This window comes from Prosopis cineraria, unplaced genomic scaffold (genome assembly GCF_029017545.1).
Source record: "Prosopis cineraria cultivar Desert tree isolate PC_DT_omini unplaced genomic scaffold, ASM2901754v1 PC13, whole genome shotgun sequence".
Classification (NCBI taxonomy): domain Eukaryota; kingdom Viridiplantae; phylum Streptophyta; class Magnoliopsida; order Fabales; family Fabaceae; genus Prosopis; species Prosopis cineraria.
In genome coordinates, this window is record NW_026555344.1 from 14,171,960 (window position 1) to 14,197,961 (window position 26,002).

The 26,002-nt window shown below is 30.0% G+C and overlaps 1 protein-coding gene across 2 annotated transcripts; it reads left to right on the top strand.

Moving 5' to 3' along the window:
* The first annotated feature begins 19,203 nt into the window (after positions 1 to 19,203).
* Positions 19,204 to 22,780, top strand: LOC129291456 (squamosa promoter-binding-like protein 7). 2 transcript variants are annotated; one of them, XM_054928809.1, is made up of 3 exons: positions 19,204 to 20,096; positions 20,216 to 20,337; positions 21,826 to 22,780. In XM_054928809.1, the coding sequence occupies exons 1-3, from the start codon at positions 19,411 to 19,413 to the stop codon at positions 22,095 to 22,097; spliced, it is 1,080 nt and encodes a 359-aa protein (XP_054784784.1). In that variant the 5' UTR covers positions 19,204 to 19,410; the 3' UTR covers positions 22,098 to 22,780. The 2 variants fall into 2 exon arrangements, with proteins under 2 accessions (XP_054784784.1, XP_054784783.1); XM_054928808.1 differs by having other exon boundaries at positions 21,766 to 22,775.
* The last annotated feature ends 3,222 nt before the right edge of the window (positions 22,781 to 26,002 follow it).

The following is a 26,002-nucleotide window of genomic DNA, read 5'->3' on the forward strand; positions in this document are numbered from 1 at the left end:
AAGGCTTTGGGTCTACTAGGGCATGATTGTAGGAGCATATTAGAGGAAATACAAGAATGAATCATTATTACACAAGTTCCATTTCCCCTCTTGTTCCCCATTATGAAATTTTTGTGACTTTAAGGCAATGCAGGACTTGATTTTGTCTCTCTTTGGCTTTAGATAGAACCTATTAGTTTCATCAAGGTTTTAAGGAGTGAAATCAAGCTTCTAAATCTAGTTTTATGAATTGTGTATTGATTTAAAATTTTTAGTTAGAGTTTGAACCAATCCTAAGTGAAAATTGGAAGTTTTGGAATAATGTGGGTAAATGATTGGTAATATTAGTGTGTTTGAGTATTAAAGGGAATTAATGAAGTGTGTTGGAAGGTTGATGTCAATAAATGAGATCTTTAGGCATAATGGGTGCTCAAAATTTAGTGATTTTAAGGTTTAATTAGAGTGATAATTGATGACTATTGCTTAATCATGTAAATTAAGTATTGCTTGAGTGTTATCGGGAGTGTAGAAATTATGGAGCACATATTTTAAATCATGGTAATCCTTTTTGTGATAAAAGGATTGAGATAACAGAATAATTTATTTTATTTAATTAAGTGCTTAACTATTTATGAGTAAATGTATAATTTTTCATTCCTATGTTTGGAAATGTTACATATTGCAAAATAAGAATTTTATTTATAGAAATTGACTTTTAAAAATAATAAATTTATGAAAGTATTGTTGTATGTGTAATTTATGGTTTAGGTGCAAATATATGAACTTCATAAGAGAGTGAGCCTGATCATAATAGGGGATGGGAGTTTACCTGTAAGAAGGAGTAGTGGAAATCTATATGGCAATTATCTTCTTAATGCTTAGTAAGGTGCAGTGTTGGAGATTATCTCTTTTGTACCCATATTGGGTATGTGTTGGAGATTTACTCTCCTTAACATTAATATGATATGGTATTGGAGTAACAACACCCTAAATCTTGTTTGATAAGATGAAACCATCATCTGAAAGTAAGACAAGATACCTTTAGCCAGTGACCCTACTACTAAAGGTGAACTCAGGCTATTGTGTATATGTGCTTGGTCCAATAGAGCCTTTGATTTCAGTCGAGGTGACATGAAGACTCAGATGATAGAATGATCATGCTAGAGTGGAAAAAACTTATGATTATGGGAATGTCTTTATTTGAATATACTAAATGGGTATTTTTACATATATGAGCTTTACTTGCTTATAATTGTGCATCTTAATTGATAGTTGTGAATTATTTTGTTACTGAGATGTTTATCTCACCCTATGATTATAATTTACAAGAGAGGGCCTCGATAGGGACAAAGGGAAAGAAGAAACTACTAAGGATAGAAGAGCTTTAGTTTGTATAATTCTTCCCTTTATGTTTTGGTATTATAATGAATAGCTTACGAGTTTTATGCCAACTTAGGATTTCATGCATATTTTAGGTCATTTGCATGAGAAATTGTGTAATATCTCAAACTAGAATGATGTATCTGTGATGAAATGATTGTGAGAGGTCAAGATACTAGTGCAAGTGATGATTTTGTAATGTTTTTTTTGTGTGGTTGGCCAAGTATGTTGTTTGGGATTATATCATTATCCCTTGATATTGCTGTGAAATTACAGTTTTGATGGCCAAATTATGTATAGATTGTTGGATACAATTAATTTATCAGGTGGTGTGTGGTCTATTTGAGTTGTTCTAAGTGATTCCAAGGCCATTGGCACTTAGTGGAGGTGTTGGACACCTTTGTGTGAGTTTTGAAATGAAAAGGTTCAAGTGTTCGTAAATGGTTGAGTATTTAGGTTTGAGACTAATGACAATAGCTAGAGGACTCAAAGAGTTATGTGTGAAACTTTTAAACCGCTCAAATTGGATGTCGAATGGTGAAATGACGTGCTTCAAAAGTTAGATTTAAAGTGTTGTCATGACAGCAGTGACACGCCGTGGTGCATTGCATAGCAAGAACCTTAGGTTTTATGTGTCATTCATTGCTAATCTTGGGTTCTATGTGCCATTTGTTGTGACGAATGGCACATGCGCTGTGGCAAATGAAGCACTTTTTGGGTAACCCAAAATGCCCCTTTTAATGCTTGTGCTTGTATGAGAGGTTATTCAACTTTCTTGCTTTTACTATCTTTTGTAACTTGCTTTGATTTATAGTTTAAGCTCAAACAACTTTTCAAATAGGATTTTGGAATCCCAATCTTTTAAACTACTTTTCTTAAACCCTTATGTTGTGATAACCTTATTTAGAAAATTTCATTTTTCCTGATTATTACAATGGTGTGTTAGAGTGTTGTTCTAGTAATATCAAGGCAGATGTTACAATTTAAATCAACCATCATGTAGAAAATAAATCACATATTTACCCACTAGATATATGCCATTAGACAACCTAGTATGGGCCTTTTAGTATGTAAAAACAAGTGACATAATTCTAATGATTGTTTAAGGCCAATGCAGTGGTTGCAATAATAGAATAAAAGTATGCCACTGAATATCAACAACAATTGTATTACAATTGTTATAATAGTTTGGGAAAATTGCCCATAAAGACTTCATGAGCAAATTAATTGCTAAAAATGCATTTCAAAGTTTTGGAAAATGAGGTCCTTCTGTGGCAATATTGTAGTAACATTAAAAGACCAAAATGCCCTTGGAAAATCAAATTTGAAAATTTTAACAAATGTATGACAAATGTAATTTCATAGGTGGTGGAATCGATGAATGAAGAATTGGCAGCACTAATGGCTTGTTAATTTCTTGGCACTTGAGGAGTAATTAAGTAATAATAAGGCGACAGTGATACCAAGTGACAACAATGACGGCATTAGAGTTTCTACAGTTTTGGATTTAGGGTGTGTTACTCAACACCCCTATATATTCAAATAACGTTTATGGTTATCATGAAAATATGTGTTACATAGGATCTATTATTATACATACACACGCACACATATATTTGAATATCATTTATAGTTATCTTAAAAAATGAGATCACACAAGCTTAGTAACATTATCAGTTGTTAAAGTTTTAGGATATTCCAAACAATTATCATGAAAAACTAATGTAAGAAGATTTAACATTCTCTAGTTTGAATATTTATTCAAATAAAACAAGTCAATTATCATGAAAAACTGATGAAACTGAGGCTCTAAAGCATTTTCAACCCATATGCAAGATATTTGTAGTTGAATACAATAAGATTTCAACCATATGTAACAAGTTTTCATGTGTAGACAAGAAATGTTGAGTTTTTCATGATAATGATAGAGTATATTCAAATAAATAGGTGCTGTTAGCCTTTGTATGCTTAATTTATTTGAATATACATGTTGCTTATCATGAAAAATTAATGACACTGAGGCTTTAAAGCATTCTTAACCTATATACAAGGTATTTACAGTTGAATGCAATAAATCTTCAGCCATATGTAACCAGTTTTCACGTATACCAATTTCTTCTACATATGCAGGGAGTATTGAGGATGGCTATATATAAAGGGAAAACTAGCTACATCTCCTTGATGTCATTTACACCTGTAACAAAAAGGACATTTACGGAAGGTAGTTGCATATGACTAATGATTACTTGCATATATGAAAGACTTTTACACATGAGGGGAGCCTATTGCATATGCAGAAGACCTTCTACATATAGGTGGAAGCATTCTTTGTCGGAAGATAGTTGCATTTCATTGAAAATGGCTACATATAAAGGGAAGACTACTTGTATATCTTTGATGTCATTGGCCCCCGCAATAAAATAGACATTTAAGGAAGATAGTTGCATATAATGAATGATTACTTTCATATATGGAAGACTTCTATACATAAAAGGAATATATGAAAGATCTTTTACATATGTGTGGAAGCAATCTCATTTGTTGAAAGATGATTGAATTCAATTGAAGATGACTATATATAAGGGAAGACCAGTTGTATATCCTTGATGTCATTTACACCCAAAACAAAGTAGACATTTAATGATGATTGTTGCATATGACTACTATTTACTTGCATATATGGAAGACTTCTGCATATAAGGGGAGTCTACTACATATATAGAAAACTTCTGTATATGTGTGGAAGTATTCTTATTCATTTTAAGATGATTGCATTCCATTAAAGATGGATGCATATAAAGGAAGACTGGTTGCATATCATTGATGTCTTTTTTACTTATAATAAAATAGACATTTAAGGAAGATTATTGCATATGAAATTGATTGCTTGCATATATGAAAGATTATGCATATGCATGGAAGCATTCTCGTTTGTTGGAAGATGATTCAATTTCATTAAAGATGATTGCATATAAGAGAAAAACCAATTGCTATCCTTGATATCATTTGCTCCCACAAGAAACATTTCATCCCAAATGTCATTTGCTCTCGATTATTGCTCCAACATCCTCCTAAGCATGCTCTTAAGAACCCACTTACAAGCATGCATGCATGTATAATCAGGAGGAGAAGGAGCATGTATGAGAGAGAGAAAGTCAGGGGAAGAGAGAAGGGGAGAGAAGGATATGTTGGGGGAGAGGAAATAAGAGAGAGATGATATTTTTTAGGTTTGATTCTTAAAAGCTAAGTCAATGATGGCCTTAAAAAAAGGATTTCACTAATGTCTTCTAAGCGCTTTGGATGTCAAAGAGGTGCAAAGTTATAACCCTAAGCAAATCCAATTTTCTAGCATATATCGAATAGTATAAAAAGATGCAGCCAATAATATATAACAATTCTCAACAAAAAAAAATTAAACAATATCAAACTCCATCGCACATGAAGAAAAGAATTGAGTATCCTAAAGACTCTTCAACATTTTACATCTTCTTAGTTGATTTGAAAAACAAATATTCAAAGAGTGAAGTGATCAATTCATCATTAATTGAATGACTACTAATGAATTATGAAAATGCCTTTTCCACTATCAAAAACTCAAGTAAATAATTGAATCACATTTATCATTACTTAGGAACTTTACATGTTGGAATTACACTATATATATACTTTTCGCAACTTAATAATCACACAATTTAATTTTCCATGCCTAACACATCATTATGTTGCTTTTTATAATTTATACCAGTAAGCTGATGGGTTGATGAGTGCTTAAAGCTCAAATCAAGAGTTGATGACAAGTATAATATGAAGAAAGACAACAATCAGATATAGTTGGAGTTCATGATCACTCAAAGCTCAAACCAAGAATTGATGAGGTGTAAAGAGAGGTTAACGGAAAGCAATGGAGGAGTGATAATAACTTTAAAGGAAATGAATAAGAGTAGTCTAGTATTGATGGGTAGGATGCCTCTTGTAGCCCCATTGGTGGATAACAATGATTGTAAAGAGTTAGGTCTTATTAGAAGCTACTTGGCATCTTCAGACTTTTCTACCACTACATCAATGGTAGTGATTCAACAACATAAAAATATACAGGTCTTCCCTACAAGTAATATAAAAAATATGAAAAAAGTAATATGGGGCCTACAAGTACTATTTTATAATAAAAAATATTAAAAAATTATATGCGGGGCTCACATAATAAAACTGTTAGACACATTAATGTTGGGGTGCTAAGAGATTGAATCTTTTAAGTTGAGAGGTAGAAATGACCCTAAGTTGAGTTTAGAGCCATTTGTACACTTTTGCATACATTTGAAGCATGAAAATGACCTTTAACCTTAAACTATATCTTATAGAAGTTCTCTTTTGTAACTTGCTTTTGTCTAAGAGGTCTATGCTCAATTAAATCTTTTTCTCATTCTTGCCTAGCAATTACATCTAGTTCTTTGAATGATCCATTTTTTTTCAAGAAAAGGCTAGCTTCATTATTATTCTCTAATACAACCAAGTCTAATATTGATACAGAGTAATATTTGGTGAATAAAGAACCTATACTAATACAAATAAAGAAAAAAATTTTAACCGCCAAGAAATAAAATAAAGTTAAACAATTAATGTTTTACAAACTAGTGCTATTTTACATTTTATGTAATAATTTTATCATTTGTACTATCTTTACAAAATGTCATCTATACAAACTTTGAGAATATAATTCAATGACACCAAGAAATGTGAGGATCATCTTCAAAATGTTCAACTTCTTTAATGGGATCCTCTTTAAAAATCTTCTTCTAGTTCTTCATCTCCTTTTGAGTGTGAGGATCACCAAATTGTCTACCAATCAAATACTTCATTCCAAAAAGTGTGTTTGTTGATTTGGTCATAGCTTGCCTTTTAGTTGGCGTATACCTACAAGAAGCTCTTCTTTTTAGTTGAAGGCTACCATAGAAAGTGTTGTATGAGCTCTTTCAGAGTTTTCAATGACTTTTGGATTCTAGAAAATGTACAAAATTAATCAAGAACATAAAACATCAAAAACATGTATGAACTATGAAAAAATCAAGAAATGAATGAAGAATGTCTAACCTTTCCCTCCATAATAACGGTACATGAATTGGTTGTACCCAAATCAATACCAATGACGTTATTACTAGTTAGCCTTAAACTGAATGCACATGAAATGATAAAAGAGTAAACATATTTAGAAACTCAAATGATGAAATTAACTATCATAATCAATAAATAATTAAATTGGAAGAGATAAAATGTGAACGATCAAGACAAACTTGTCCAAATTTAATTAACATGTGCTAGTTTAGAGCTACCTGTTAATTGCACCAAACACAAACATTCATTTAAGAAAATGTTTTTCTTATTTGTTCAACTCAATTACATAATATGGTTATAAAATTAACTTGTGAGAAATAAATAATTTTGACATTGACACTATGACATCAATATAAAATCACATATTTACAGGTCCTAAAATTCATATAATTCAATCAATAAAGATTAGAAAGGAAATCTATGAGAGATTTAGATTTAAAGCTGAAAGCATTTCAGAGTTTCCAATTAAAGGGGGAAACCAATCCTTGAAAATTAACAAAGCATAGATTCTTGCCTTTCTTTATAGCCATGCAGTTAAACAACTATTATACAAATGTGGCTAAATGAATTGCGTACACACACTATCTCTAACAAAATAATTTTGTAGGAATTTATCTCTAAAACTTCTCCTAATAATTGTATTTTCTTATCAGCAATAATAGAAGACAATGCATAGGTGGCGGATCATAGGAAAGTGAGTGATGACCTTGGCTTTCTTCATAGCCTAAATTCTTCACCCCTTCAGGCATAAAGATGCTGATTGCTCCTTCAATGCCTTAGAGTTCTTAGAAATCTTGCGTTTTGCTTTTAGAGAACCTAGATGCTATTGATATGCCTTTTTGGCTCTTCAATCTCTACACAAATTCAAAGAGAAGGAAGGAGAGGAAGGAGGTGAGGATGGAGAAGAATAGTTAGGTATAAAGGAGGAGATAAGGATAAAGTATTAGATAGGCTGGCACCCAAGGGGTTGAATTGGATGATACTTAATAATTTTTAAAAGCTTAAAAAGTGAAAAATTTGTGTGAGAAGGAAAGAAATAAAACACACAAGATTTATCCTAGCTTATGTCTTGTCTTTAAGATCACACGTGAAATTTCCAACTAAAATCACAAGTTTTAATGGATGCTTGCTATCACAGTATAACTCACAAGACTTAACTTATCTTGAATCAATAACAATCCTTGCTATAATCCAGCAAGTTATTATAAATACTTGAAAAACTCCTTTTTAAGATTTCAGAAGAATAAGTTAAACTTTCATAGAAAATCTCTTTTAAAGAGTAGATGGATTACAAATGAAAGCTTTTGTGAGAGATTTTTCACAATTATTTTTAAGAATAATGAATGAATGCTAAATGTTTAAGCACAATTTGAAAGTTTTTGAATAAAGAAAAATTTTCTCATGAATTAAAAGTTCTCATCCTGACTTAAATTGTATCACATATATAATTTTAGCAATTGACAGTATGTTGGAATAGTGATACTAGCCATTCATGACATATCTTATAAGTAACCAGACACATCATGCGTGAAATGGGGCTAACAAAGTTTTAGACATACATATGTGATAATTTAGGCATGAACCTCAGTCTAATGTCTATTTTGGAGTATATGAATATGTAATCTATTCTACATGACAAAACTTGTGTGCGACCCTTATGCTCTCACATGTGGTTTAGCTAGCAAAAAGCCAAAACTAGTTCTATATGATAAAACTCATGTGTGACTAACTTTTCCTTATGCATGATTTGGCTAGTAAAATGTTAAGGCCAAATCTGTGTGACAGAACTTGCATAGAACCAACATGCTCTCATGCATGGTTTGGCTGGAAAAATCCAAAGCCAATTATGTGTAACAAATCTCACTTAGAAGCAACAGATTATCACGTGTGGAAAGACTTGTTTTAAATGCAAACCATTCAAGAAGACAAATCATGCATGAAATATAACAACACTTACATGTGAAATGGCAAGTAGGAAAACTTAAACCATTTTAGGATACATATCACACATGGAACCATTATACAATCAATCAAGTCTTTGCATGATCAAGAGATATAGAATGATAAAGGATAGATCATATAAGGTGCAAGTTTGAACTAGGCTTGAAATGATATAAGACTCAATTTGACAATATGTGTTCAAAAAGATTAGTGACAAATCATTCATGGTTACCATCTGCTCTCACGTGTAAAATGATTCTTGATAAAATACAATGAAACATAGCTTGATCTAGCATGCAAACCATAGGGTTGCTTGCGTGAAATGGAACGTAGAAGCAATGTCAAGGCATCACACAAATACAAGTGCAAATCACATATGGCTCACTCCTAATTCTTACATGAAATGTCAGTTGGTGTGTCTAACATAATAAATCATGTGTGTGACCATACTAAATCATGCATGATTATTCAGTTAGTAAAAAGCTCAACTTCTTTGAACCACTACAAGCTAAAATGACATGAATTGCAAACTTGAATGTTTTAAGATGAGTCTCAATGTGCATAATTGAGACTTATGAGCTAAATACGATGCATTAATTTCAATGATAATGATATGTGATTAAGCTTTCAAAGCTTTTAAAGTTGGTGTGTCTAATATAATAAATCATGTGTGTGACCATACTAAATCATGCATGATTATTCAATTAGTGAAAAGCTCAACTTCTTTAAACCACTACAAGCTAAAATGACATGAATTGCAAACTTGAATGTTTTAAGATGAGTCTCAATGTGCATAATTGAGACTTATGAGCTAAATATGATGCATTAATTTCAATGATAATGATATGTGATTAAGCTTTCAAAGTTTTCACATTGAATTGAAGAGAATTGAATAACTTATCTAATAAATCTTCATCTTCTCTTAATTCTTTATGCTCTAGAGGTTTTGTCTTCATCCATGATTCTTTATTTCTTTGCACACAAAATAAACATCTCTTCTCTTGGTTTTGTAATAATCAAAATACATGATCCAACATGAAGGAGCAAGGAGAGGAAGAGGAAGCCAGAATTGCCATGAGTGTGGAGAGGAGAGGATGTGGTTAGGACATTATGATCATTTGACACTTTGAATTAATGCTGGCGAGGACCTTAATTTGAAATGTTTGTTAAGTCCTTCTCAACAAACTTAAATTTGGTCAAGTTTTTAAATATCAGAATAGTTTTTTAAAACCATTGTGTTGTTAAATTAATAGTTCAATGATTAAAAAAATTATCATTTATTCATAACTTATAAATGATGAAATAGGTAATATTTTAATCTATATCTATAATCTTAGGTAATCTTACTTACAATTTATTCTTATATATCTTATTTATATTAAAAAATTTGAACTCCACCTATCCTTTATTTTTTATAAATAAAATATATTAAAATGTTTCTTCTTCTCTCTTCTCCTTTAATCAAACTAAGAATTTATGTCCAGGTACCATACAAGTATAAAATCTAGTTATTATAATTTTTCAAGAGATCTAGTCATGCTTCTATGGCACCCCTATACAAATGGATTATCTTATTGATATTGTTATAGTTACTTCTAATTCTAATTCTAATTATATCGTGATATTTTTTGTTTTAGGAATCTAGCACTCATTATTAGGAGCTAACACTCAAAAAGTCCAACTAAGTTCAATTCAAGCCAAGTCAAGTTTTGATGTGTAGCTTTACCAAAGACATAGACTTAGCAAGGTTAACTAAGTTTACCTTTGATGGTTGTGGGGTAGGGCTCATAAAACCCCAGAATTTGATATAAGGAACATTTGGTCTGAGAGTGAGTGTGATAACTTTGTGGGTTATCTCTCTTAATTGGTAAGCTTGGTTAGTCTAGTCATATGAACTTAACCCTATTTGTATTTGAGCCCATAAATTTATTTAGAGGTAATATGAGAATATAAGGAAGATTAATTATCATGCATTGTGCTTATACATGTTGATTTGTTTAAACTTCCTATTTTGCATACCTACTTATTTGTTTGACTTACGTGTGTTTAATTTAGTTAACTCTAGTTATTGAGTGGTAATAATCACCCTAGTTATTAACATTTTACTGGTGAAAGTGCTAGTAAGGGAAAAAGGGAGGCATCAAAAGCTAAGAACTAGTGGGTAATGCCTTATGTTAAGGTTATTGCTGGCTAAGACAATTATTTGCACATGTGAAAAGTTGTATTTTTGACCAATGATATATGTTATGAGTTTGATTATCTAGATTAGGCCAAAATACTAGTGTAATTATTTATAGCATGATTCATTGTTGTTCATGATTTGAACTATGAAGTTAAACACTTCTCATGACGCCCCTTGATTTACGTTGAAGAGTTAGGTTGTGATGGTCATATTGTGATGTATGATGATTTGTATGAGTGTAATGTGTTGTATAGGTTGTTTGGGGTTCATTGATGTAGTTTGTGAGTTGTGATAGGCTAGTGGCATATGGTTGTGGTTTTTGATACCCTAGAAGTGGCTAAGTGTGAAAAAGAGTTTGTTTTGATTCTAGGTGTCCAATTTTTTGATATGATATAATTTGAAAATGAGACTTATGTTATTAGCTAGTTTACTAAATGAGCTTTCTATAAATACCTATTTTACAAGGTTCTTGGAAAAAAGAGAAGATTAAAAAAATTATAAGATTGCTAAAAGTAGAGAAAGAAAATCAAGAAATCTGGAATAGGTAATGTGTATAAAAAAATGAAGAAGGAAGAGTTTTGGTTATAGATGGTGATATTAAAGACACATGGAACAAATCTTTTACAAATTTTTCAATGACAATTAATCCCAGTAACTTGGAGGATTTATTAACTCGTGAAGGAGAATAAAATTTTTCATTATATTAAAGGATACATGATAGTAAGGTAAATGAAGCTCTTAAGAAAATAGCAAAGAATAGAGGCATTAGACCTAATTATATCCCTATTAAAGTGTGGAAACATTTAGGTGAAGAGAAGATGCGGTGGCTAACTGAGTTTTTAATGAGATCTTACTGTCTAAGAAAATTCTAACAAATATAGGAGGGATATCATAATTCCTATTTAAAAAAATAAAGGAATATTTAGAATTGTGCAAATTATAGAGGAATTAAACTTACAAGTCATATAATAAAATTATGGGAATGAGTGATTGAATATATGTTGAAATTAAATACCAGTATTTTTGAGAATCAATTTAGTTTTATGCCCAGGAGGGTGACTACATAAGTGATTTATCTACTAAGGGGACTAAGAGAAGTATCAAAGCAGAGTAAAGATTTACACATGATTTTTATTAATTTAAAAAAAAAACCTTATGACCATGCACCGAGAGATGTACTTTAGAAAGTCTTAGAAAAGATAAGAGTCTGGATTTTCTATATTAGAGCTATACAAGATATGTATGATATAACATCCTAAAATTTAAATAAGATTAATTAAAGTTAATTATAGGGTTAAGTTAATTAATCTGAATCCTAATTAGATTAAATTAGACAACTGGATGACCTTTAGGTCTATTGGACCCTATATGGAGTTTAGTTCTAGACTTTAAGGGTGTTGTTTTATGCTTATAGTAATTGGTTTTGTTAGTGAAAATGATTAGAGTGGTAACCCAAAGGTTGAGGTAATCAAGAATTAAATTCTTGTATATGTTTGTGTCTGCATATATGAACCTAATAAGTTTTATTATAGAATGGTATGATATGGTTGGAGCCTGTGATTGTGCAAATAGGTGAATCACATGTCTAGAGTGTTAGTATGTAAATAAATGGTTTTATGGTAAGTTATAGAAAATGAAAATGTGAATATGGCCTAATGAATATACTATTGATCACATATTTAGCAGTATAAGACTTTATCGACAAATATGACTTGTTGATAACTATACGATTGGATATGAATGTTGATTATGAAAATAATTATGTGGTCCTTTGGCATGAAAAGATTGATATAAGTTATATGTCGTAAGGCGGTGCCATGTTAATAAGTAGAGATTGCATAAGTTGTTTGACATGATTGAGTTGAAGTAATATGGTTGTTGAGCATATGATGATAGATTTGTGGTTAATGGCTTCTATTGAGAGTGAATGAATGAATGAGATGATATGGTTATATGTTAAAGTAAATTAATAACCATGGCATAATGTTAAGCATTGTTATTACTGAATATGATGATAATATGTCATTAAGCCTACACTTATGATGCTGGCATGAAATTTAAATATTTATGAGATAAATTAATCAAGTTTGCATATATAGCATGTCATTGAGTAAAATGAGCATATTGCATGATATGGACAGGTGGGAGTTCACTAGAGAGAGAAAGGCTTTTATGAAAATCCACATGGTACTCACCAGCATTGCAAGGGCCTTACTATTTTAGTTCTTGATTATTACCTTAGACTAGGTATTGTACTGGATTGGGAAAATTGACACACTTTTAGTTCAAAATAGGGAATCCATGGTCTGAGAGTAAATATGGGGCTTAGCCAGGGTACCCCTCACAATCGAAAAGCTTGGCTAATTTGATCACATGGACTAGTCCTATAAGATTTGATAGCCTATAGATTGAGTTATAAGATATAGGGAGAGTAATAAAGGTAGAGTATTATCATGTATAGTTATCATTACCGCTGAACATGTTTTGTGGTCATGTATGAGTGCATATATATGATATTATGAGATACATGTAAAATAATTATGAAATTTCTAAATGCGATTATTTGTTTAACTTGCTTATATGTGCCACACAATTATATACTTGAATTTATGTGATTTATTACTGAGATTGTATAATCTTACTCTTATAGTTTAACACTTTTCCTAAGAGATGTTTTGAGTTTAGGATAAAAGGAAGCAGCAGCGAAGCTAGTGACAACTAGTAATTATAATGTCTCTAGTATTTCTCAATATATAATTGAATACTCTATTGCCAACATTAGGAGACATTTTCATAGATTATATTGTTTCTTGTATGTAGCCTATGATGATGATAATTTGGGCATCTTAGTATGGACTTTGTATGTCTTGAATTGAGTTGAGTGTTATGTGGATCTATGTTATGATTTGTTCAATAAGAGGATTATTAATTGCTTTTAGTTTCAATAACCTCCTAGTTGATGGTAAGCCCTAAGGGGGAGACTTGAATATGTTCAACCTATGGATGCAAGTAAATTATTATGACTGTTAGTATGAATGTATTTTTATGCTTGAAAATAATTGTAAATAGCTTAAGAGGAGAGACACTTGACTTTAGTGCTTTTAGCATAAATGCTTATTTTGGCACCATATATTCTAGGATCCTTGTTTAGTATTGAATTTGGATGAAACCAGGACCATTGGTGAGAACTTTAATTTATCTATGTGTGGACTCTTGGATCCCCTTAATTGGAGGTCCGAGTGTTTTAATTTGGTGCATTTGTAGGTTAAATTATGCATGGTGTTGTTATTGTTATGTAAATGTGGGGTTTGCAATGGCGAGTTGGTCATCGTACCATGAGCCGCGTCAAGTGTGTTATTCATTAGCCATTGTGAAGTTGCTTTTAGCGGCAGTGAACTGACACAATTTTCCTTGATGATTGTTTTGGCTTTTATTTTTCCTTTCTTAATATTAAGTTTTATATTCTATGTTTTTGCATGTTTTCAAACACTCTGATTCTTATATGATTTAATTCCACTATTTAATCTAAAATAATGTTTGGGATCCCAATCTTTTGGTTTTTTTTATGAAATAAATATTCTAGTTTAGCGATAGTTGACCATAATGATTAAGGGTTGTTAGTTAATTGACTTAATTGAAATTAGTGACAAAGGTCATTACATATGAAGGCACAACAGCCTATATAAGAACATTTGGTAGGAGAAACAAAAGACTTTCATATAAGGATTGAAATACATTAGGGATCATCTTTAAGTTGCTATTTGTTTGACCTCATTCTAGATGTTTTGACTAAGCATATTCAATAGAAAATTCTTAAATGCATGCTTTTTTGTAGATGATATAGTTTTTATTTCGGAGACAAGAAAATAGATTAACTATAAACTTGAGTTATGGAAAATGACCTTTTAGTCAAAGGATTTTTGCCTAAGTAAGAGTAAAACAAAATATTTGCATTGTAATTTTGATAAGAGATCAATCAGTAGTAACTTGGAAGTAAGATTGGGAGATCAGAGTATACCTTAATTGAAAAAGTTTAAATTTTTGGGAGCTATTATTCAACATGATGAAAAAATTGATGGGAATATTACATATAGGATACAAACTAGGTGGTTTAATTAGAGAAAGGCTTAAGGAATTATTTGTGATCAAAAGGTATATAATAAACTTAAAAGAAAGTGTTGTCAAAATTAAAGTTGGAGTAATAGAGATGAGAATGTTAAGATAGATATGTGGACATACAAAAAAAGATAAAATTTAAAATAAGCACATACGAGAAAAAAGTGGGTATAACATCTATTAAGGGGAAAGTGATAGAAAATTATTTAATATGATTTGGACATATACAAAGAAATTCATGGGAGGCACCTATAAGGAGAATGGAATGGATAATCTTGCGCCTTGTAAATAAGGGTAAAGGAAGATCAAAGAAAATACTTATTGAAGTTGTTGAATGGAACCTCTTAATTAACAATATTTCTAAAAATTTGGTTGATAATAGAGCATAATGATGTTGTGCAATCCATGTAGCAGACCCCACCTAGTGAAATCAGGCTTGTTGTTGTTGTTGTACTTAACTGATAAGTAAAAATGGCAAAAAGGAACTTATCATTTTCTATTCCATTTTAATCAATAGTCTAAATGAAGTATTATAATTGATATTTTTAGTTGGAATTGACTAATAAAATTCTTTGGAGAGAGATACTAGTTATTTGCTATTCAATTAAAGTCATTATCTCAAGTAAAGTAGTCATTCCTCAATCATAACTAATAACTAATTTTTTGTAGTTGCACTTGATTTTTAAAAAAGAATGGTAGAAAGAAACTTTTTTCATTTTCATTTTCATTTTGTTCTAGTCAATAACTCAAACGAAGTATTCAACAATTTTTTTAATTGGACTTGATTGATAAAAAAAATTTCAAGAGAGACACTTGTCATTTGCTATTCAACTATAGCCATTTTCTCAAACAAAATAATCATTTCTTAATGGTAACTAGTAATTGATTTGCCAATTCAATTCTTCATTTGCTGGTGAGAGCATTTTGCTATCACCTATCAAGTCATGAGTTGGACTTGGCAGTGAAGATATCATAACATAACTAAGTAACTAATTTTAAGTAGTTGCATTTGACTGATGAGTAAAGATGATACGAAGAAATTTGTCATTCTTTATTGGGTAAATTTTCATTTGAGCTCTTGAAGTATTTTTTGGGAAGCATTGAGCACACTAATCTATTTGTTGGAATAATTTTGCCCTTAATGTAATTAAAATGGAGCATTGTTGCCCTTGCCCTTGACATCAAATTCTCAATGTTGACCATCAAAAATATTAACTAAGACTTTAACATTGACTGTTAAAAAATTTAACATAAAGGAAAAAATGCTCCATTTTAACTATTTTAAGGGTAAAAATTACTCCAACCAATAGTTTAGGAGGCTGGTGCTCATCAAAAAATATTTTAGGAGTAAAAATACACATTTACCCTTCTTTATGTTGTTTTAATCAATAGCCCAAACAAAGTTGTTATTTCTCACATACACAACATAGGCATTACAAATATTATAGTTTTTGTCATTATATGGGATTAAACGGCTATTTCACTTTTTAAAATATAGGTTTAGAAGTGTTTGAATTCTAAATTCATGTTTAGTATAATATTTTCCTTTAATTTTTGAAAATGGTGTACTGTTGCGCTTACCATCAACAAAAATTAATTTTAACCATTAGTTAATTAAAAAATTATAAAAAAACCTCAAAAATTACAATCAAGGATTAAAAAAAAAAAGACCAAGAAACTTACAATTTTTAATTTATTTATAAGAATGTAAATTATAATTGGTGTGAGTTTTTAAAGTTAGATAAAGTCCAAATTATAAATTGCACTGCTTATAATTGAACAACAATACGATTGTTACGATAGATACACTCTCTCTTGTTATAATTATAATGTATTTTTTAAAATACATTTTTAGTCTACAGTATAAAGTCTAATGTATCAGTATTGTCTAACGATTTCCCATTTTTAACCCCTCAACTTCTGGCAAGCGAATAAATGGTTTTAGGAAAAAGGAGTTGAGGTTCTATCATCAACTCCTATCATCTTAACATTTCTTAGTTAATGAGGATAAATCTTGGTCACCAAAAAAAAAAAAAACTTATTAAGGATAAAAAAGTAGAATATTGAGTTGTTTTGTTTTATAAATTTATATAAGTAATAGACTTTTCTTAACAAGAATAGGGTAATTGAAAACACATTATATTTAGCGAAGGGAGTACATATTATATTACCTCTAATTTTAAATATGAGGCATTAATATCTATTTTAGACCAATCAATAAAAAAAGTGATAATTAGCTTAATTAGTTAATTTTGTAGAAAAAGTTCTTTTTTCATATTTATTCTTAATTAATTCTTAACATTTCAAGAAAAAATAATAAAACAATAAAAAAGTGTCTTTTGTTTCGGTCCATCAACATCTAAACAAGTGTTTTGTATTGAAGTTTGAAAGTTGCATTTTAAACAACAAAATGTCCTCGCTGCTAACAAGCTTTTCATGTATGTCGTATGTAGTGATATGTAATTATATCGTCATACATGATTGAATACTAAATTAGTCAGTAGAAAGTACAAGGGTTGGTCTTTATATTTTTCATATGTTTTGATATTAATATTTATATTTATATTTCGTTATTTCAATTCTCTTATGTTTCAAGAAAAATAATGAAAAACATAATTTTTAGTATTTGTATTTTACTTGCATTTTATTATTATTTTTTATATTTTTTCAGTATTTTAAATTTTTGAATTTTTATTTCTATTATTTTAAATCTCTCTATGAATAAAATGTAAAAAATTTAGAGGGATTTAAAATATTAAAAAATAAAAATTTAAAAATTTAAAATATTAAAAAATAAAAATTTATAATAAAATATGAATAAAATATAAAGATGAAAAAATTATATTTTAAAAAAATAATAATTATTTAACAATAAAAAGGTATTCTGTGTTTCATTCCATCAATATCTAAACAAGTGTCTCATACTGAAGTTTGAAAATTGTACACTACTTTTCATACATGTCAAGTGTGATTGTTTTAGTCATACCTGATTAAATAGTAAATTAGTTAGCGAAAATACAACAGTTAGTCTTTTTACTTTTATTAAGGATTTTGATTGAATATCTTGCATATCTTTTCCTCTTCTACTCATTTTTTACACCGCTTAAGTTATTATAAGAAATAATAGAATTTATGTATATGTTAGTCATTGATTAAATGTTAAGACATCATGATTATATTTAAAAATATAAAGATCAATATTGCAAAAAATAAAACTTAAGGAATTTGAAACAATGAAATAAAAGTATAAGGACAAATATCAAAACATATTTAAAGCATAGAAGCAAGTTATAATTTTCATGCATAAATTATAAATTTGTACTCCTTACAATTCTTTTTAAAATAAATTGGCTTGCTAGCAATACAAATCTTCCACCCAAAAAATATAAACAAAATTTTTAAAAATTTAAGAATGTAGCCAATTCATACTAATGTATAAAAAATTTATCATTAATATATAATGAGTTTATTATTGAAATTTGAAAAGTTACAAAATGTTTTCCATTAATATATAACGGTACATTATTGATAAATATAATAAATCAATCCTAATATAAAATATAATAAATTTTAAATTATTTATTTAATTTGATAATATAATATAGGCTATATCTACAAAAGTTACTTTTTTTTTTATTAAAAAAGGTTTTATTAGTTCTTTATGTAAGTCACTCTTACCTCAGTTTTGTATTTTATTATATATAATTTCAAAAGCACCTTTTAAAAAATTAAAAAAAACAATTTTATTGTTAAAAGCTCTTTTCACAAATTAATTACTTTTTTAAATATAAAAATAAAATTAAAAATAATTTTATTATTATATTTAGGGAGAATAACAAATAGGTCATGAAAAAATCAATTAATTTAAATTAAATTTTAAATATTAAATTTTATAAATTTGTAAGTTTATTTTTAAATTTTACAATTTTATTGTGTTGAATTTATAATTTTTTTTAATTTTAACATAATAAAAAAATAAATTTATTTTTTTAAAAAATAAAAACATAAAATATAAATTTATGATAATAAGATTATAAAATTAAAAGTTAAATTATAATTTTTAAAATTTAATATTTAAATTTAATTTAAATTAATGGATCACTTTTATATTTATTCTCGCTTTTAACCAATCCAATTTTACTTTGACGAGGTAGTTAGAAGCACAAGAATATAAGATGAAACGGACGGGAGGGGGCGTATAAAATGAATTAAAATGCTGCAATTTAAAAATGACGTGCTTTTCTGACACATTTCTGCTCTCTCTCCTCTCCTATCTAATCACACTTTTGTTTCTCACTTTCTCTCTCAATCCTTTGCAAAAAGAATCCAATTAAAATAATAGTTTTCCTCCCACGTGCGGGTTTTTGGACGAACCACACATTCTCACGTGCCACTGTTCTCTCTCCTCTCTCTCTCTCTCTCTCTCTCTCTCTCTCTGAGTGTGCAGGCTCGCAGCTTTACATCTGCTATTTAATTTAATAACACCCCCTTCTTCCCCCATTGAACTAGTACAAACAGGAAACCTGCACTTTCTTCTGCATTTTTCATCCTCTCTCTTTCTCTCTCTCTTTCCTTTTTTACACAAACAAAAAGCATCCTCTTTTCTCTCTCCTTCGCTCTTTTCCCCATCCAACCTCCATCGCTGGAATAGTAAGCTACCTGCTACCATTTTTGATACCTCAGAGAGAGAGAGAGAGAGAGAGATGGACTTTGAAGGGAACATGTTCTGCTTGAGCAACGCTAACAGAGAGCAAAACGGTGGTGGAAATAGTAATAACAGTACCAACTTTTCTTGGGATTTATGGGAACCGCCTTCTTCTAACAATTCTACCCTCATCAACACTTTCTACGCCGCCGATACGGCTCAGACCTCGGCGGCTGCCGCCCCCACTCGCCATGAGGAGGCCAGCCTAGCAAACGCACTGATGTTTCTTCCTCAGGCTAGTAGTAGTAGCACCGCGGCTGATCGTGACCACGATGGCGGCGGTGTTAACCACGGTGGTCATCAGCGGCGGCAGCAACAGGAGGCGGCGCTGTATTCCGGCGATGGGTCGCGCTTGCATCTGGACCCACATCTCATGTGCTTGAAGCTAGGGAAGAGGCATTATTTTGAGGACGCTAATGCTCCTCTTGGCGGCGGCGGAGGAGGAGGCAGCGGCGGCGAGGGCTTTAATTTGGCGGGAAAGAGAGGGAGGGGGTTCTATGGAGGAGGCGGTGTGAAGATGGGGACGGCGGCGACGGTGCCGAGGTGTCAGGTGGAGGGATGCCACGTGGCGCTGTTGAATGCGAAGGAATACCACCGGAGGCACAAAGTTTGTGAGATGCATTCCAAGGCACCCAAGGTTGTCGTGTTAGGGTTGGAGCAGAGATTTTGTCAACAGTGTAGCAGGTGATTTTATGTAAATTGATAATTATGAATATTAGTAATTAATTAATAATTCTCGTCGTTCGATAATATATTTGTAGTAATTATTTTATGAAAATTCGAGATAATATTGTTGGGGACAGGTTTCATGTGATAACGGAGTTCGATGATTCCAAAAGGAGTTGCCGTAGGAGATTGGCTGGCCACAATGAACGAAGAAGAAAGAGCTTCCACGATTCTGTTTCTAGGAATCCCTCCTCTCAAGGTAATCCAATTAATCCATTCCCAGTAAATTAATAAATCGAAATTTTCATTTTTCTTAATTTTTGTAGTAATTACTAGTGAAACATAAATATAAAATTTATAACAAGATAAATTATAAATAATATGACTTTCTCTGAAACATGTGCCTAGCTTGTTGCTCTTTGAATTAAACCTTTTGAATTTGCGTACCTTTTGGATGCTGGTTTTTTGGGTGGAAAATCATTTCGTAATGAACAGTCCGAAGATAAATATTGAATATTCTTGATAATATCAAAGAATATGTAAAATCATTGATGGTTGGTGGTTGATAATAATTGGAAGAGCTTAATATAAAAGAAAATACTAGATTATTATTAATTCCCACTTATTGATGGCTGGTGCTGAGTTCAACGCTCACTTTTGATCTATCACGCTTCTATGAAGCATTTAGTTGTCCCGTTCCATTCGATCTAATCCTTTAGGACATGAAAGATTCGCAAGTTGTGTTTTATATATATATATATATATATGTATCTATTTTTTTGGCCAATATATATATATATATATCTATTTGTCATAAGATATTTCGATATAAAAATATTCCATATCAAAAGTTATATCATAATAATAATATTTATTTCATGTCAATCATTTTAAGAAATTTACAATCAATCATCGTGTTTGTGAAATTGGTTTGCTTGTGGTGTGTGGGTCATAGACGAACATTATATCTCATGTATTTTTGCTCTAGAAGTAGCTAATAGTGCTTTAGAGGCAGCTCAAAATGATCCATAAAGTCGCAACAGATTTATAATCAAAGGTTAAAGTGTATACTTGGAGTTATATAATTTCATACAAAGTTTTAATTTAGTCTTTTAATTTTATAAAGTATTTTTTCAGCTCCCTGACTCTAATATTGTTAATTTCAAATGATTATTTTTTGTTTTAATTATTGTTCTATATTTAAGAATGTTTTGTTAATGTTTAAAAGTTCAGTGTAAAAATTTTGTTATGAAACTAATGGTATAAGGGTTAAAGAATTTAAAAAATATATTTTATAACATTAAATGATTAAAATAAAACGTAATGTAATATCAAAGGATTAAAAGTATATTTTTAGCCTTAAATCAAATCACCCTTTGATCATTAACTTCACTAATCACATGATATTTTCATAGTCCTAATTCTCACCCTTAATGTAAGACATGAACTTGTCAAACAAGCATGCAAGAATCTTAGAAAGTGTGGTTGTCCTTAATTTGAATCTAGCGTGGGATCAAATCAAATATATATCTGTATAAAGATATGTCAATATGCATTACAATTTTACTTTTGTGTTTTGTTCTGTTTGTGTATATATATGTATGTATATGAATGATAATCACTTGACTAGAAATAACTGAGTAGATGAATTATTATTATTATTATCTTTTTGGTTAAACATTGACAGAAAATAAGTTACTGGTTGGAGCGTTTCCATACTTGTCATCACCCCCACTTTCGTCATCAGGGTGTGCTCTCTCTCTTCTGTCATCGTCTAAGAGTGACCATTCATGGCTTTCTCCGGCTGATCTCTCGGCGAGATGCAGCGCCGCGCTCCGAGAACTCATAGCCGAGAACCGAGCAGCCGTCATGGCTAAACAAATCATTTTGGAAAGAGACTGGCTTCCACACCACCACCACCACCAAGAAGGTGATGATGATGATGATGACCATAATAAGGATGATATCCAACTTCAATCCAATTTTAATTTCTCTCAACATCAACATATGTTTCCCTAAAATTCTTCACTAAACTCTGTCCCAAAAAAAAAAAAAGATGATAAAGAGATGTATATTTAAGCATGTTCTAACACCATTCAATGAGAGACCTATATGGATTTGGATTTATTCTTTCTTTTTTTCTCCTCATTTCTTGTCAACTTTGAAGAGAGAGAAACAATCACTCATTTGTATGGCTCTCACATGAGTTAGAGAGTCCACATATATTCTAGTTTCTCTTTTTGGGATTGACAAGAAATGAAAAGAAAAAGAAGGGAAAAATTAAGTGTTCAAATTTGACCAGTGTTGACATGTTTAATTATATATATATATATATAGATATATGTATGTATGTTATTTTTTTGGGGGCTGTATGATATCTTGTATAACAGATTGAAAATAAAGGTGTATAGATGAGCTCAAAATTAAATTTGGCGTTGAAAGATTATTTTAATTTCTATCAAAGGGAAACAAAACTAGAAGGAATGAGGATTAAGAGCTCCTTGACGTTTAAAATTTTTCTCTTTTGCTTGGTTGAAGCCAAGTTAGGGGGTGATGAGGATGTTTCAATCTAACTGTGATTCACATGTGTATTCAATGACTTTGTGAAAATATACGTAATAATATGAATAATTTAATTTTCAATTTTAATTATTTTATTAAATGCTAATTTTAGAAACGACTGGAATTTGAGTATGATTTAATTTTGCTAATATTAACGACCCTAATATTCATTTGACTTGTTCTCCATTAAATCCAACACTTTCTGCCTCTATTTTAAGCTCTCTTCTCGATAAAGAAAATGCGTTAATAAATTTAAGCTCATATTTAAGGAAGAATTGACATTATAAGTGAAAGTTCAATTAACAAAATATATATGTATTTTTAAAAAGATAATTTAATATTAAATTTATGAGTTTTTATTGCAATAATTTTCTTTGAGAGGAGGTTTTAAATCTCATCATTCTTATGTTTCATGTGTTATAGGAATGCCATTTGACATTACATTTGAAGGTAGTTAATTAAATTGTTGTGCTAATGTCTTTAAAATACATGCATGTCTCATGACTAGCCCAAGGTGAGCAGAAATGGAAGCGAGTTGAATTGAATATTTGTGGATTTTGGCGATAAGGTTATTCTATCACTTACAATATCTAATTGTGTATTTTAATTGTCAGCAAAGAATTTTACTTGCTAGCTTGCTGCTTCATGGAAATTTCATTGAGGCATCCCTTATGATTCATCCACTATAAGGGGCTAAATTGCTCCGATTGAAAGTTTATTAGGACACTTTTTGCTCAAAAAAAAAAAGAAAGTTTATTAGGACAGTTATTGCTCATTTAATTAAATTTTTTAAGACAAAATTATTCTTTAACTCTTAGAATTGTTTAACTAACATCAACATTTGCTAAATGTTACTATGGGGAAATAGTACATTATTTTTGAAACTTTCAAGATAATATTGCATCAATAAAAAGTTGAGGATACTTGGTGTACGGAAAACTTTTAGAGCAAATTAATTTTCCTTTTAACTCATTTATAAACAGTGCGTCTAATATGATATTTCATACACACACATATATATATATATAAAAGAAACTAAAAGAAAATAATGTTTGTATTTTTGTAGATAAAAACTACTGATATGTGTATTTTTATTTTAAAATAAAAAAGAATAACAACTGCTAAACAACCATAGTGAACACTCAAAAAATCAAGATGGAAAAGGAATTACCAAATGAATTTTCATATACAACCGACGCTTTCAAAACATAATGATGCCCTCACTAAGGGAGGGAATCAACTCGTATAGCCCATATATCGAGCAGAAAAATAAAAATTACGAATTAGCCCACATATGGGCACTGCAAACATAATGGGAAAAAAAAAATGAAAGAGAATGACAATTAAAGATCTTTTAAGAATATTAATTTTAATTAAAGATTATAATATTTTAAAATCCTAATCAAGGACTATAATTTTTAATTGGGATAAAAAAATATAGTTTGTAAGGTTAGATTTACTAACGGCATTTAGAAATTTACTAACTCAACTTGAAAAAATTGTTAACGTATATTGTGAAAATATGAAACCTCACTTGAGAATCAATTATTTAACAAAAAACATCACTTGATAATTTACTAACCTGACTTGAAAATTTTTTTATATATATTGTGAAAATATAAAACTCCACTTGGAAATTGATTGTTTAACAGAAAACCTCAATTTGGACAAGTCACTTTTTGTTAAACAATCAATTTTCAAGTGGGGTTTCATTTTTTACAATATACGTTAGAAATTTTTTCAAGTCTGGTTAGTAAATTTTCAAATGACGTTTTTTGTTAAACAATTGATTCTCAAGTAGAATTTTATATTTTCACAATATACATTAAACAAATTTTCAAGTCAGGTCAGTAAATTATCAAGTGGGGTTTTATGTTTTTACATTATATGTTAGCAATTTTCTCAAGTTAGATTAGTGAATTTTTAAGTAACGTTAGTGAATCCCACATCACAAATTACATTTTTTTTATTCCAACAGTTCTTAATTGAGATTTCAAAATATTATGATCCTTAATTAAGATTAATATTTTTAGAAGGTCCTTAATTATTATTTTTTCAAAAAATAACTTCTCCTCACTTTTCTTCTCCCGGCATTTTTCCCCCTCTTATCTTTTAGTGTTATAGCGATATACAAATCCTTTTTGTTTGAACTATATTTTACCCCTGCGAGGCTGCGACACATAGCGTGACTGTTCACTGGTGGACTAAATCCGCGATTGGACTGCCTTGTGATGTCTACCGCTATTGACTCTCATTTCATAGTTATACTTAGTTGATGGTGCAAACTGCAAATAGATACTGCTTTATAGTTTTGTGTTGTGGTATAAACATTGATTCTATTAGTTAGTTATTATGCATACGGACTTCGAGTTACAGCTCCAAGTTTTGACAATATGAAAATACAAATCAAATATTTTTAGGTTAAGGCTTATTTTTATCTTCGATCTTGTCACTCAATGTTTGCAAAAGCCTCAAACTTGAAGTTGGATTATTTTTGTCTCCAAATATTTAAAACCCTAATATCTCGTGCCCCTGCCATCCACACACCATTAGTCAACTATTTTGCTGACATTTTTGCCGTGTGAGGTGCTTAGTCAGTATTTAATAATGTCACTTTTGTTTTAAACTTGGTTTTTTATTTTTAAAAATTAATTTTTACATTATAATATTACATATTTAAAAAAATTATGTTCAAAAATTAAAAATAAATAATATAAATTTAATTTTTAAAGTACAAACATATATTTTAAAATCTAAATTTAATTTTTAGGGCATAAATGGGTTATGTTTTAAAGCTTGATTATTCAAAAAATTCTTAATTTTTCAAGCCTCAACACCCATATAAAATCCATAAAAATCCATACTTAAAAGTCCGATTATCCCAAAAATGGGCCACCTACTTAAATCTAGATTTTATAAAGATTCGGGTTTGAAAAATTAGGTATTTTTGAAATAATTAGGCTTCTAAGCCTAGCCAATTTAAGCCTTCTAAAAATGGTCCAAGGCTCAAGGCATCTATTTAGATTATTTTTTGTTTTATTCCTAAACATATTTTTATTTTTAAATTAAATTTAGACTTTACAATATGTGTTTGTTCTTTAAAATATGAACTCATATTACTTATTTTTAATTTTTGAGTATTCTAATTTGTTTTTAGAAAAAGAATATGTAAAATTATAATGAAAAAAATTATTTTTTACAAGTAAAAAATTAAGTTCAAGACAAAAGTGACCTTGAGTTACTAGTTTGTAGGCAAAAGTAACCTTATTAAATGCTGACTAAGCATCTCATGTGGCGCTTGGACGACAAGAGTATGGGAGCCTTGGTTTCAAACATTTAGGGACAAAAATGACCTAACTTTA